A 16,245-nucleotide genomic window follows, 5' to 3' on the forward strand; every position below is an offset into this window, starting at 1 on the left:
CACCTATTTCCATTATTTTTAAATCTAAAACTAAAACCTTTAGTCTTTCCACCCCACCCCCACTAGAGCTGTACTTTGAATATCCTGTCTTGCATTCTTAATTAGCACTTTTCTCAGACAAAGACCACCACCTTCAACACCTCTTTGACCCTTTTGTCTCTGACATCTTTTGATTATCTGCTCACACCACACCCTCAATGTGTCTCTTCCCCCCCACCCACCTTAAACCAATTTATATTTCTCCCTTGTTGAAACTATGCTTCAGTTCTGCTGAAGGGCCATGAGGGCTCGAAACGTTGACTGATTTCTTCTCCGCCGATGCTGCCAGACTTGCTGAGTTTTTCCAGGTAATTCTGTTTTTATTTTGTTTTAGATTTCCCAGGTCCAATGCCCACGATTGGTTAACATGTAAGACGCCGATTAATTTGGGCTGGAGGCTTAAAAGAATCGAACCCTCTGTTCCACCAACAGAACCTGCACGTCCATCTTGAAAGGTGAATTGTTTATAAACAAGGTTTCTATCCTGAATAAGATCATACGAAATAAGTGCAGGAGTCCCTTGAGCCTGCACCACTATTCAGTTAGATCCACCTCAACTCTATTTTCCCACACTATCCCCAAATGTTTACATAGAGGGTTTCACTGTTAAACGTTGACATAAAAACATGAACAAAATTGTGACAATTGGAAGTTCATGCATATGCAACATTTTTATTCATACATTAATAGACATCTTGTTTCAGCGCTTCTAACACTAAGATTTGCATTAACGTAGCAGTTCTTTACGTCTCTCAGCAACACATCAAAGTGCTCCCACTTACTTAGAAGTTAAGAGACTTGTTATAGAAGCCCACCTTTGCTAAAGATGCAAAATCTTTGAAAATTAATTCCTGGGCAAGCAATAAAATTTTAAAAATATGAATAAGAGTTGTACATAGTGTTTGTGATGACATGATCGATAACCACTGGGCACCAGGAACACAGCCTGAAGTAAATCAATATAATTTGAGAATGAATACTTAAATGCCAGCTTTTCTTAGGTTGCGATTGTGGCTTTCTTTCATGGCCCTGAGCGCTCCCGTCTGCTAAAGGGCTGTTTGCACATGGGATGTGATTGGCACACAGGTTTATGAACTTTCTGGTAAAAGTGGGGACGGGTCATAGAGTTTTTTTATAATTAATTCTTGAGCCATGGAAGCAAGTTGGGGACTTACGACCCATCCCAAATTGCCAACGAGGAGGTGGTGGTGGGCTACCTTCTTGCAACTTTGCAGACCAGGCTGTCCCAATGAAGAGTATTTCTGAGATTCACCAACCAAGCACAGATTCAGGATTAAACCAGGGATTTCCTGGTCTGTGTGACTGACTACATCAGTTGTTAAACTTATTCGCCGAGCCATTGAGGAAGGGGAAAGTCATATTCTATCAAAGATATTTGCATATTTTTCTTTCCCCTTCCTCCCCTTCCTTGGCATTGTACTTCTTAAACATATTTCATCTGTGCTCAGTTAATATACTCAGTGACCACTCTGCTTAATCAGTAGCTAGCTGGTGAATGACTAACGGTGATGGATGAATGTAAACTTGATAACGTAGAGTGCTAGAGCTGCCTTAGATATTGATTCTCTGCCTTTCGACTGGGTGATCGGCTGCGAGGCTCCAAAGGTGAACAGTAAATATCTTGAACAGTTGGCTACATTTAAGTGTAGAATTTTTCAGATCTCCTGTGTGCTGGCAAATGAGCCAGAAGGAAAATTGCTTAGTTTACTAACACGTTTTAAAGGGGTAAGGGGTCTTTATGTCAGAGAGAGTGTGTGAAACAGCCATGCATTGCCTTTTGTCACAAGATGTCATGTCAACAGCAACAACAACTTGTATTCATATAGCGCCTTTAACACAGCAAGACATTCCAAGCTGCTTGACAGGAGAGTTATCAAACAAAATTGACACTGAGCCACATAAGGACATATTAGGACAGATGACCAGAAGCTTGGTCATAGAGGCTTTAAGGGAAGTCTTAAAGGAGGAAAGCGAGGTTGAGAGGTGGCAAGGTTTCAGGAGGGAATTCCAGAGTTTAGGTTCAAGGCAGCTGAAGGCATACCCATGAATGGTGGAGCAGTTAAAATTGGGGATGATTAAGAGACATGATTAGAAGAGCGCAGGTATCTCAGAGGGTAATGAGACCGGAGGAGATTCCAGAGATAGGGAGTGCAATATAAGGTTTTTCCTTTTCATTTTGATCAGCCAGGCATGTGACATATTCAAAAACCTGTCACCTTGCTTTATTGAGTCATAGAGTCAATGTGGCACAGAAGGAGGCTATTCAGCCGGGCAAGCTCATGCCAGTCCTCTGCAGAGCAATCCAGTCAGTCCCATTCCCCGCTCTATTCCTCTAGCTTTGCAAGTTTATTTGCCTCATGTGCCCATCCAACTTCCTTCTGAAATTATTGATCATCTTTCTGCCATTCTATTAGGCAGTGAGTTCTGAGTTATTACCACTCACTGCGTAAAAAAGTTCTTCCTCATAACCCCCGCCACCCCACTGTATTCTTGCCCAGAACCTTAAGTCTGTGCCCCCCTCATCTTTGTAACATCAGCTAATGGGAACAGCATTTCTTCGTCTACCTTATCTAAACCTGTCATAATGTTGGACACCTCTATCAAATCTCCCCTCAATCTCCTTTGCTCCAAGGAGAACAACCCCAGCTTCTCCAACCCAACCTTGTAGCTAAAATCCCTCATCCCTGGAACCATCCTGGTAAGTCTCCTCTGCACCCTCTCAAGGACCATCATACCCTTCATAAAGTGTGGTCTGCAAATCAAGCAAAGTGTCAGCCTGGTTTCAGTGGTAGGGCTCTTGCTACTGACTTCTGAGTTAGAAGGCAAGGAGAAAAGTAGGTGTGATGGTGGAACCGTTCTTGTGATGTTGATGATGGGATTGGGTCCTGATTAACCTTTTCTCATCAATCAGAGTCATTTTGAGCTGGGGGAATTAAAGGTGTGGCACCCAGTAGAGGCATGAGACACCGCCAGGTGCATTGTAGCACAAGTAGATGAAGAATAAAGCTCCTTTCACCTTGCCTTACGCTATTGACCTGACTAAACTCAAAAGAGCATAATCCAGGGGGAATTTGTTTCCTTTTTCTCCTATGGAATCTCTGAGTGTAATCGCCAATTTCAGCACCACCGTGTGGTAAATTATGTGTTTGATAACGTGGGCTTGCAGTTACTATGTGCGCTGGACTTGGAGTTGATGCTAATCAAACCAAGTTGAAACATGGCCCAATCAGCTGACAAAAATGAAAGGGCTTTTCATCATTCGAGCTTAAAGTTGCATTCCAAACCAGATTCCAGTGCAAAACGTCATTATATTAACTCACTAAGGCTACCCAGTTGCCTTATCTTTGACTCTCAAATTCATCTCGCTTGCAGTTCATTGCTTTTCCTCTAACATTGTTACAGTTGTATCTGGCTTGCTCTGCAGTGATTTCAGTTACTTTTCACTGTAGAAATATCTGCAGCAACTCATGTTTATGGACATTGAGTTAATAGAAAATCCTGCAGATTTTTGAAGATGATAGTGGAGTCCATGGAACCATAGGAAAGTTGCGGTGCAGAAAGAGGCCATTCAGCCCATCGTGTCTGCGCCAGCCATAAAGAGAGAAAAATAGAAACTAGCCACTCACTTTTAATCCCACTTTCCAACACCTGGTCCATAGCCTTGCAGGTTACAGCACTTCAGGTGCAGATCCTTTTGAATGAGTTGAGCATTTCAGCCTCAACCACCAATTTAGGCAGTGAATTTCAGACGCTTACCACCATCTGTCCCCTCTAATCCTTCTACCAATCACCTTAAATCTATTCCCCCTGATAATTAACCCCTGACAGAATCACAGAATCACACAGTGCAGAAGAGGCCCTTCGGCCCATTGTGTCTGCACTGACAAGTGAGAAACACCTGACCTACCTACCTAATCCCATTTACCAGCAGTTGGCCCATAGCCTTGAATGTTATGATGTGCCAAGTGCTCATCCAGGTATTTTTTAAATGGTGTGAGGCAACCTGCCTCCACCACCCTCCCAGGCAGCGCATTCCAGACCAACACCACCCTCTGGGTAAAAAGGTTTTTCCTCACATCCCCCCTAAACCTCCTGCCCCTCACCTTGAACTTGTGTCTCCTCGTGACTGACCCTTCAACTAGGGGGAACAACTGCTCCCTATCCATCCTGTCCATGCCCCTCATAATCTTGTACACCTCGATCAGGCCGCCCTTCAGTCTTCTCTGCTCCAACAAAAACAACCCAAGCCTATCCAACCTCTCTTCATAACTTAAATGTTTCATCCCAGGCAACATCCTGGTGAATCTCCTCTGCACCCCCTCCAGTGCAATCACATCCTTCCTATAATGTGACGACCAGAACTGCACACAGTACTCCAGCTGTGGCCTCACCAAGGTTCTATACAACTCCAACAAGACCTCCCTACTTTTGCAATCTATGCCTCGATTGATAAAGGCAAGTGTCCCATATGCCTTTTTCACCACCCCACTAACATGCCCCTCTGCCTTCAGAGATCCATGGACACACACGCCAAGGTCCCTATGTTCCTCAGAACTTCCTAGTGCCATGCCGTTCATTGAATACTTCCTTGTCAAATTACTCCTTCCAAAGTGTATCACCTCACACTTTTCAGGGTTAAATTCCATCTGCCACTTGTCTGCCCATTTGACCATCCCGTCTATACCTTCCTGTAGCCCAAGACACTCAACCTCACTGTTAACCACCCGGCCAATCTTTGTGTCAGCCAGGGGGAAGACGTCTTTCCTGTCTACCCTATCTAGGCACCCCATAATTTTGTACACCTCAATTAGGTCACCCCTCAGCCTCCTCTGTTCTAACAAAACAACCTTAGCCTATCCAGTCTTTCTTCATAGCTGCAATTTTCAAGCCCTGGCAACATTCTTGTAGATCTCCTCTGTACTCTCTCCACAACAATTATGTCTTTCCTGTAATGTGGTGACCAGAACGTTCCAGCTGTGGCCTAACCAGTGTTTTAGATAGCTCCAGCATTACATCCCTGCTTTTGTATTCTATACCTCGTTCAATAAAGAAAAACATTCCATATGCTTTCTTTACCACCTTATCCACCTGTACTACCACCTGCAGGGACCTGTGGACATACACTCCAAGGTCTCTCATTTTCTCAATCCCTCTCAATGTCATCCCTCCTCCCATTTACTGAGTATTCCCTTGCTTTGTTTGCCCTCCCCAAATGCATTACCTCACACTTCTCTGGGTTGAATTCCATTTGCCACTTTTCCGCCCCCTCAACCAAACCATTGATATCATTCTGGAGTCGACAGGTATTTAAACATGTCCCTTCATGCGACTGTCACATGAACTGGGACATGTTTGTGAAGTTTGCAAAATTTATTTAATTATTTTATAAAACCTTCAGGAAACCTCATCCCGCCTGTGGATGAGGTTTCCTGAAAAACGCGAAGGCCGCTTGGGCTCTTCGCCTGCCCCCCAACCTTAAGGTTGGACGAGCAGCGTTCTTAACAAGGTTAATTGCTTTTTTAATGGCCTGAATAGGCCGTTGACAGTTCGGCGTGTGCACATCCACCTCCGGCATGCGCCGCCCAAACAAAATATCGAAATGACGCGCGATGACTTCAGAACGTACGTCATTTTACACGTCAGCGTGTCGGACCCACCCCCACATGCCGACGGCAATATTCTGCCCCTAGTTTCAGTAAATGTGACCATGACAACTACCACTGATTGTTATTAAAAACCCATCTGATTCACTAATGTCCTTTAAGGAAGAAAATCTGCTGTCATTACCTGGTCTGTGACTCTAGACCCACAGCAATGTGGTTGGCTCTTAACTTCCCTCTGAAATGGCCTAGTAAGCCATTCAGTCTAAGGCCAACAATTGCTGACCTTGTCAGAGACACCCACAACTCATGAAAGAATTTTTAAAAAGCACGTAGCAAGCATTAACGATTCATGTTATGAGCTCGAGTGGTGAGCGTAACTTTCAGCACATTCAAGATTGTTCAGCAAGTGCTGCCCAATCGCGGAATCACTGGCAGTCGACACTTCGTTTTGGGCTGAGGAAGCGCGGGCTGGTTGAGTGCGGTCTGCCTGTTACAAGCAACGGAAGGAGCATGCTGTTTGATTCCGTCAGCCTATCACTGCCATGTACGGCTTACGTACAGGGCATCACGCTAGCGCTGTAATTCACACATTCACGACATTGTTCAATTGTGTGAAAGGCAGAATGCCTTTTTGGACTGACAGCAGCATCCGGTTAACTGAAAATACCACGCACATAACCACGACATAGTGGCAGCGTGGAACGAGAAAAGCACGTGAAAATGAGTGCAAGACAAAAAGCTTCAGTAACATGTTTCTCTTTTCAGCAATATTCAAGTCCTGGAATGCCAAGTGACTGATTAAGATATATTTCTGCTCCATGTCTATCTGTGTCCAACATTTTTTTAGCCAGTTGCTTATTTGTTTGTACTTCTTTGTGTTCTTTCCCACTAAGTTCCCCCCACCCACCCACAACTCTATAAAAGGTGCTGATTCAGTACCCCGGACACTGGTCACATTCTGGCACTTGACTATTTCGTCAGCAGGGAGCATTTTACTGGGACCTGATCCTCCCGCTCACCCAATACCTGCCTGCATTCAGCAGGGCTTAGTTTAATAAAGCAAGCAAGTTGAGTCTGTGGGATTTTTAGCTATTAAAAAACATTCCAGTGCTTTGACAGCTGTAGGTTGTTGCCCCAAGCAGCTGACACAGAAACACTGAGCCAAAGCATCGATCGATATCCATTTGTTCTCTCCTTCCCTCTCCTTCCCCCGGATCTAACATTTTTCAGTTCTCAAAAAAAGGTCATCAACTTAACATTAACCCTGTTTCTCTCTCCGCAGATGCTGCCTGAACTGCTGAGCGTTTCCAGCATTTTCTGTTCATGTTTCCGATTTCCAGAATCCTCAGTGTTTTGCCTTGTTTAATCTATTTCTGTGCTGTGAATTTGTGCAGTTCTACGTTCCAAGGAAGCAATGGGTAGTAATATCTGTAATTATTGTAGCTCTGCTGTTTACGACAGATCTGCTTGGCAGTTTAATACCTGATAGTGTGTTTATTCTGCAGCTTTCTGACTGAAAAGCAGCGACGGGGCTCTCTGTTCAACCTCTTGTTTATTCTGTTGACAGGCTTTGCTGGCTTGTGTTCTCGATGTGGTGTCTTACCCATCTCGTGGATGGCACATTAAAAACCAAGGCCATGTCTGCCCTCTTGGGGAATATAAAAAAATTCCAGAGGCACCATTTTGAAGGAGAGCAGGAGTCGTCCCCAGTGTCCTGGCCAATATCTACCCCTCATCCAACATCTAAAAAAAAGACCACTTGGTCATTATCTCATTGCTGTTTGTGGGATCCTGCTGTGCACACATTGCTTACTGCGGTCCCCTCCATTACAACAGTGACTACACTTCGGAAGTACTTCATTGGCCGTAAAGCACTTTGGGATAGCCCGAGGAGGTGAAAGGCGCCATATCAACGCAAGTCTTTCTCTCTTAAAATGTTAGGTTTGGTTAAATTTATCTGATTGTTTAGACATCAGTCTCATCCCTGAGGAATAAATGTAAGACTTTTTTTGAATCAAGGCGATGGTATCACTCACTTTACCGCCTGTATTAAAATAACAGGATCCATTTGTAAGAAGGCATTCTGTACCAGTAATATTTGTAATGTAACGTCTTTCCCTAACCTATGACGCACAGATAACCTCTATGTGTTTGTGAGCCTTGGCTGAGAAACTGCCAATCGGATAGATAGACGAGTAGGTATTGATATTACGGCTGACAATGAAGAGTTAATGAGTAACTTTGATTCATAGCTACATAGAGTACCACAGTGGAATTCAATTGTACTGATTAATTTAGCCACTTATGCAAATAATCACTGTAATTGACTGTTCAATCAATGTATACTCTACTGCTGTAAAGCACTCACCAGCACTTTAAGCAATTGATCAAACAACAGCTCGGCCTCTCCTTAAATACTGTTTAGAATTTTACTTCTCAGTGTTATGCCCCTTTACCCCCTATAGATTTAGACCCAGCGCCTAGGCCCCCAATAAGGCAGGCAGGGCACACATTCTATGCAGACATTCCAAGTGTGCCACCCACCATATTGGCAAAGGAAAATATAAGTGAGGGAACGTCGACAGGGCCCTCAATGTGTCCAGCCCATCTCCCGTGCATCCGCCCTCACACCTTCCTCTCCCTCCCAGAACCATGATAGGGTCCCCCTTGTCCTCACTTATCAACCCACCAGACTTCGCATTCAAAGGTTATTCCTCCGCCATTTCCGCCAACTCCAGCATGATGCCACCACCAAACACATCTTCCCTTCACCCCCCTCTGTTGGCATTCCGTAGAGACCGTTCCCTCCGGGACACCCTGGTCCACTCCTCCATCACCCCCTACACCTCAACCCCCTTCCACAGCACCTTCCCATGCAACCGCAGAAGGTGCAACACCTGCCCCTTTACTTCCCCTCTCCTCACTGTCCAAGGGCCCAAACACTCCTTTCAATTGAAGCAGCATTTCACTTGCACTTCCCTCAATTTAGTCTATTGCATTTTCTGCTCCCAATGCAGTCTCCTCTACATTGGAGAGACCATCACAGACTGAGTGACTGCTTTGCGGAACACCTTTGGTCTGTCTGCAAGCATGACCCAGACCTCCCTGTCGCTTGCCATTTCAACACACCACCCTGCTCTCATGCCCACATGTCCATCCTTGGCCTGCTGCAATGTTCCAGTGAAGCTCAACGCAAACTGGAGGAACAGCACCTCATCTTCCGATTAGGCACTTTACAGCCTTCCGGACTTAACATTGAGTTCAACAATTTTAGATCATGAACTCTCTCCTCCATCCCCACCCCCTTTCCAATCCCCCTTTTTTCTAATAATTTATAATTTTTAAAAAATATATTTTTCTTTTCCCACCTATTTCTATTATTATTTTTAAATTTATTTCCATCCATTGTTTCATCTCCACCTTTTAGCCCAATTCAATCCCTTCCCCACACCCCACCCCCAACTAGGGCCATCTGTCACTTGCTCGTCCTGCTTTCTACCCTTAATGTCACTATTAGCACATCCTTTAGCCAATATCACCACCGTCAACACCCCTTTGTCCTTTTGTCTATGACATCTTTGGCAGTCTCTCCTTTGCCTCCACCTATCACTGACCCTCTATCCAGCTCCACCTGTCCCACCCCCCTCAACCAGCTGATATTTCATCTCATTTCTATTTTTCCTTAGTTCTGATGAAGAGTCATACGGACTCGAAACGTTAAATGTGTTCCTCTCCGAGATGCTGTCAAACCTGCTGAGTTTTTCCAGCTATTTTTGTTTTTGTTGTCTTGGAACTTACTTCTCTGACTGAAGAGTCATGACTGCCCCAGCCCACCCTCCCATCTCCCGAACTTTGACCTCCTAACCTCTCGACCCCCTGACTTCACTCACCTGAGAGTCGCTGCGATGGTAACAGTAGTCCGATCCTAGTTTCTTCACTGATCCTTGGCTTTTCCTGCCACACTGGCCCTGTTGAAAGGAAACTGGGTTTCATCATTCCGATCATCAATCGATGGATGGATAACTGAGTTTGTACTGTATAAGCATGTGTGCCAAACATCAAGCCTCTCCTGCTGGCATTGGTAAAGCTGAGCGCTTAGCTGCTTGAAGCTTCTCTACACACCTCCTCGCAAGCATCTGATGCAGCATCACCTGACTGTCAGCAGCCATTACTGGGGAGGGCAAGCTATTCCAGTTGCCTGTGGGTTCTCATTCCCATCATCCTGGCCACCGCTTCAGAACCCCATGCTCTTCCCGTTTTGGCAAAGGTCGTTGATGGGTTGAGATACCTCCAAAAGCTCTGCATTCCATCCGCTTCCAGTCTGGTGCCTCCTGCTGTGAGAAAGAAGGGAGTGTGTTAGTGCCTTGGTATGGTGGAATGGCTGTTTGCAGTCTGTGAGTTGTGTGTTTTAGAAGCGAGGGTTGGAATAGTGGCGAGTGTGAGGAGAAGGAGATGGAATGAAGATGTCGCGCATCCTCATTTGGATATGGAAAGGCCTGATGCCTCTTTCAGGTGTGGGGCCTGGTCACCTATATTTTCCTTTGCCAATAGGGCACTTCTGCCTGCATGGAATGTGTGCCTTATTGGGAGCCTCGGTGCTGGGTCTGAATTTATAGGGGATAAAGGAGCATAACATTGAGAAGTAAAATTCTAAACGGTAGCTTAGAAGAGGCCGAGCAGTTGATTGATCAATTGCTTAAAGCACTGGTGGGTGCTTTACAGTAATGATTGTAGGGAAGTGGGGGAAAGTAGTATTGTGAGTAGTGAAGCTGAAAGTAGTGAAGATATGTGCAGAGAGCAAGAGAGTAGTATTGTTACCTTGAGAATTCTGGTGAGATCATTGAACTTTCTCCATCATTGCAGCCATGTCTTGGCAGCTAAGCTCTTGGCATTCATTTGCTCTGTCACATCTCCCTATTGGCATTGGAATTGATGACTGGGAAGCTATCTGCTCCCTGGAGGCAGCGGGGTGTGCCTTTCTCCAGTCCAGTGCCTACACCAGGGCTCCCAAGGGAGCACCAAAAACCTTGCGCGCAATCTACTGTTCAGACCTTCCATCTGCAGCCAGATTGCCCTTACCCTTCAAGAGGCCACGGCTCCCTTTAGGCGACAACAGAGATCCCCAATATCCGTCCCTCTCTAAGCTGGTGTGCATTGAATGGTTGGTGCGGGCAGCACTGGCAGCATCAATATTAGGTTGCTGCCTGAGAAAGTGCTATCAGGCCTATTTTTGGGCCCAATCGAATTTCTGGGCTTCAGTCTTACAGGGTGGCCTTCAGCTTACAAGGTGTATAAAAAGTCCTGATGAAGCCGTTAAACATTTTCTAACGACCATCTCCATGGGCTGCTGTACTTAACCTATTCAGCCACCGCTCTCCATGGGCTGATGTATTTGACGTGGCCATTTGAGGGAATCAGGACCTCCTTACAGGACTGGCTTGTTGAAAAGCACCTCCAACACCAGTGTCTGAAAATGACCTGCTTCCCAGCCAATGCCTCAACAGGGATACAGATTTCACACAACACAAATGAATATCCTACATCATCTTTTTGGAATGCTAGGTACAATCCACCCTCCCAGACAGTGAGCTGCTCATGAGTAGCGCTATTAGCACCGGCATCTCACCACTCAAGTTTAAATGAAGTATGATCATTAGAATAGGTCGCGTCTTCCACCAATGGCACCAAGCAGGCAGAACGAGTGTCCTACCCTCTGCCTGCCCGATGTGGACCACACATGATAATTGGAGCAAAGGCTTTCATTGCCCTAGGTTAGTTTTGGTTTCATTCAGCCTTGCTAGCACAGGAACAGCAACAACCTACACTTATATAGCACCCCTAACAAGGTAAAGTGCCCCAAAGTGCTTCACAGGAGAGTTATAAAACAAAATAAAACAAAACCACTTGAAGGCATATTAGGATGGGTGATCATAAACTTGATTAATGAGGAAGGTTTTGAGAAACAACTTAAAGGTAGTGGGATGGATTTTACAGGCCTACTGCTCGCCCCCTCTCCAGCAGAAAAATTGGTTGCGTAGCAAGCAACTTTAAAAAAGACTGCCCCTCAGCAATAATACACTGCAGGCAGCTTTAACAAGCTCAGTGTGGGACTTCTGCCCCCTCAGTGGAGGAAGTCCCGCCCTTGAGAGCTGCCAGAACTCAGTAATGGGTGCTGCTGGGACTGTCAAAAATCCCAGGAAGAAGACAACGTGGACACAAGACTAAGTCTGGGCTTTTGGATGGGAAGGAATTGGGCACCTTAGGGAGAGGTGGGAGAGGCCAGGGGGCAAGACACAAAGTGTGGGCGTTCCATCTTGAGGGGATGCCCTGATGCGCACAGGGGAGTGGAGGGAAGGAGGTGGGCTAGCCATCATAACCATCGCCCCACCCACCTAAAACACGCCCTGCAGGCGTCCATAAGATTCAGCCCATAGAGAAACCATAGGATCAAGCACAGAGAGGTTTAGGGTATTTGCTTAAACCTGGCCCAATAAGGAATATTTTGTGACATTCTGCATTTAGTTTGATTGAAGATATGCAATTTAAGAACTCTTTTTCTTTGTGTCTTTCCAGGGCACATATCAATCGATGGTTTCAAGAAATATTTGAGTGGCGATGAGAATGGAGTTATTCCACCAGAAAAATTAGACCTGAGTGAGGATATGACTCAACCTTTGTCCCACTATTTCATCAACTCATCACATAACACCTACCTCACAGGTAAGGAATCAAGATTGTCTATGGAGACCTAGATTTTTCTACCTCAGAGATAAGCGCTTCACCAGAATGACCCCTTCATAACCCTCGCACTCATCACTGATTGGACAAGAGAAAGCAACACGCATTGTTCTCCCATTCACCACCTCCTGAAAGCTCAGACCCTGGGTACCTGGGACTTTATTGTCCTCCAATGCCTCATCCATGTGGGAATCTTCATTGGTCAGGAGGCCATTCATCGAGGGAGAAAACTACAGTTGAGTCGGATCAGGTGACAGCACAATATCTCCCAACATGTGCTGTCCAGTAGTCATGGTCGAGGATCAGAAGAAGCCTTTTGCCAAGACCAAAATCTCCATGAGAAGACACTTTTTTAACTGTGCTGTGATGCATTAGCATTTGCTGTCCAAGATCGTATTTGGCCCACAGTTTGACTTTAACATATCTTAGAACACGGAGTTGCTGAAGCACCTTTACTAGAACTGCAGCCTTTCTGGATGTACCTGTCTCTGCCCTTGTCTCAGCCCAGCTGCTGGTGAAACTCTTATTCATTCAATGTCATTGTCACCTCCAGACTCGGTGATTCCAGTGCTGACCAGGCCAGCTTTCCATTCTTCACCTTCCTTAAACTTGAGCTCATCCAACCTTGAGCTGCCCTTGTCTGAACCTGCACCAAATCTTGCTCACCCATTTTAGCACGTTGCTCGTCCGCCAACACCAGATTTAAAATTCTCACCCTCATGTTCAGACTCCTTCATGCATGACCCCACCTGTTGATGAGTCGAACCTCCTCCAGCCCTAGAAACCTGCGTTACTCCAACTGTGGCTTCCCACTTCCTTCAACATTAATGGCAACTGTGCCTTCAGTTGCCTAGACCCAAAGATCCGGGACAGGAGTTTTAGCTCCCTGCCGGAGCCAGGAACAGAGGCAGTTGGGTGGTAAAAATAGTGCCAGCGGAGGGCATGCTGGTTGTCCTGCTCCATTCTTCCCCACCACCACCTCCCACCCCCACTGGGCCATTTCCCCTATTTCAGCCTCACGGAGGGATTCAGAAGCCTACAAGAAAAGCCTGTCCCTGGGATTCTTTCCTTAAACCTCTGCACTCTGGACATAATCTCTCTCATTGTCCAAGCTTTTAGTTGTACCTCCAAATCTCTCTTCTTAATGTTATCCGTATGGCTCAATCTCACTTCTGAGTCAGGAGGTTGTGGCTGCAAATCCCGCTCCAGCAACTTCAACGCATAATCTAGGCTAACAATCCAGCTCACCATCGGAGATGCCATCTTTCTGATGAGCCGTTAAACTGAGGCCTCATCTGCTGTCTCAGGTGAACGTGAAAGATGCCAGAGCACTATTTCAAAGATGTACGGAAGAGTCCTGAGGTCATGAGAGATGTTATATAAATGCAAGTCTTTCTTTAACTTTGTTTTTATTGGGAAGATCGAATCGCTTTCAGTTCGGGCCACGTTTCAATGCCACCAACAAGCTGTGGGCGTATGTCATGCCGCCTGCTGCAACTCAGCAGTCATGGAAGGCAGTTTAATTATCTGACTCCCACACTGATCCAGCTAGCAGGTTGGGTGAGGAGAGTGGGAGGGTGGGAGGAGTCCATCACAGGAGGACAATCCTCGCCTTTCTTGGTCCCAACAAAACACATTTAAAAATTTCCTCTGCTCCTGTTTGAGGGACCTCCAGCAGTCCCTTCATGGAACATCGATTCGGGAGCTCAGGGTGCAAGTGGGTGAGCACACTGCACCCATTTCCTGAAAATGACAATCAGCATACCCCAATCGGGAATACGACTTACATACTTAAGCAGCCTCCCAGGCAGGCAAATTTACAGGCCACCTGCAAATATCACCAGGTGGGTCTTGGGCATCAAGGTGAGGTATGATGGACTGAGGAGTTCTAACCTCCCCGCACCCCCAACCCATGTCCTCTGCCCCCATCATTCAACTGTCAGCACCCTTGTTTATCAGACCGCCACAGCGTTGTAAATATAGTTTTCCTGCAGAATAAAAGGTAGATCTGCAGGGCTTTGAGCGTGTGCAACATGAAGGCTCTGAACAACCTTGGAGCCAAGTTGAGAGAATGGAAAGAACTTGCATCAATATCGTGCCTTTCCCAACCTTCACATCCCAAAGTGCTTTACATTCGATGAAATATTTCTGGAGTGTAGTCACTGAATGTAATGTAGTAAATGCAGCAGCAAATGTGTGCACAGCAAGTTTCCACAAACAGCAAAAAGATAATGACCAGCTAATGCTTATTTTTAGCAATGTTGGTTGAAGGATAAATGTTGGCCAGGACACCAAGGAGAGCGCCACTACTCTGCTTTGAAATAGTGTCATGGGATCTTTTCGAATAGCATTTTCCAACCAAATTTGTAATGCTGTGGATGAGTCTGTATCTGGAACCAAATACCAATTAAGGGACTTGCAGATAGAATGCTGTTTTGCTTAATTAGTATTGCATAGTGTTTATAGCACAGAAAGATACTATTTGACCCAACAGGTCCATGCTTCATCTAATCCTCTCCTCCTGCTTCAGGTACCATACCCTAAGAGGGCGCTGGCAACTATGGACTTCCAGTAATTGGTCCATTATTATGTTTGGCAAAGCATTTTGCCATGCCTCCTGCAGTATGGCTGACCAGGAAACTGTCTCACTTTTGTCACCTGCTATCAGGTGTCTTGGAAGAATTTACAGGCCGATAATCAACCTGTTTGAACATGTTATGAACACATCGTCTGTGGCCATCAAGTCCTGAAGTGGGACTTGAACCCAGAACATCTGGTCTAGAGGTAGGAACTCTACCACTGCACCAAGGACCTCCCTCTTAATCCTCTCAAATTGTCCTGTTCCTTTCTCCCTCGTGTATTTATCCAGCTTCCCCTTAAATGCACCTATACTAGTTGGCGCAACTGCTCATTATGTTAATAAGTTCCACATTCCAGGCATGTACAGGTAACAAAGTTTCTCCTGAATTCCCTATTGGAATAATTTGTGACTATTTTATATTTATGATCCCTAGTTTGACAAGCATTTTTTCCACGTCTACCCAATCAAAAATATTCATTATCTTAAAGACATCTAACAGATCACCCCTCAGTCTTCTCTTTTCTGGAGAAAGAACCCAGCCTCTTCTCAAACATTGTTGTAGCTATAACCTCGCAGTTCTGCTGTCTTCCTATTAAATCACCTTCTCCAGCGCCTGTATATTCTTTCTATACCTACAGTCAAAGAGTATAATCTGTGCCTTTGGAGATGACTTTGGAGGCGGGCACCTGGAAGGAGTTGGAAATCTCTGTGAGGACAGCTTGCCCATACTGTCCCACCTCCAGGTGAATTTCCCAGGGACGGGCTGCCAGAGAAATTGGGAGCTCACCCCACCCTCTGGGGTCAGTCAGCCAATTGCTCCAACTAAAGCTTCAATCAAGGGTAATTATCCCACGCCAATGGAACATTCCCAATGCCAGACAGGCCCCCCCAGCTGAGCCCAGAGCCCAGCAACCACTTGGCGGCATATGGAGGGCCATCAGAGCCTCCTCACAAACCACAAAAAATGGCCACAGTCATTCCTGTGGAGGGAGGGACTTACCACCTCTAGGCCGCCGCCTTTTCTCAAACTGATGCACTTTGAGGTGCCCTCGCGTTCACCGACTTGCCTCAGCAGGGCCCGCTTCTCCTGGTAGGGCGGCTGGCAGGCCAGTACTGGCAGGCCCAACCACTGAGCCTCCTGCCTCCCAGTCCTGCACGCTGTCCTTAACTGGGTGGCAAACGTAGAGGCCGCCTGTCAATGGGTCACTGCCCAAAGATGGCTACGTCAGGCTAATGGCAGACACCAGAAAGGCTGGGGTACAG

General features: G+C 46.0%; 1 protein-coding gene across 1 annotated transcript in view; it reads left to right on the plus strand.

Annotated features, from left to right (window-relative positions):
- Window positions 1-16,245, plus strand: part of plcb1 (phospholipase C beta 1) — a 315,255-nt gene that overhangs the window by 85,333 nt on the left and 213,677 nt on the right. The window contains exon 8 of the mRNA XM_078556434.1: window positions 12,237-12,383. Coding sequence (XP_078412560.1) covers window positions 12,237-12,383 — 147 coding nt within the window. The remainder of the gene's footprint in view (window positions 1-12,236; window positions 12,384-16,245) is intronic.

The sequence above is a fragment of the Cetorhinus maximus genome, chromosome 14 (genome assembly GCF_964194155.1).
Source record: "Cetorhinus maximus chromosome 14, sCetMax3.hap1.1, whole genome shotgun sequence".
NCBI lineage: Eukaryota > Metazoa > Chordata > Chondrichthyes > Lamniformes > Cetorhinidae > Cetorhinus > Cetorhinus maximus.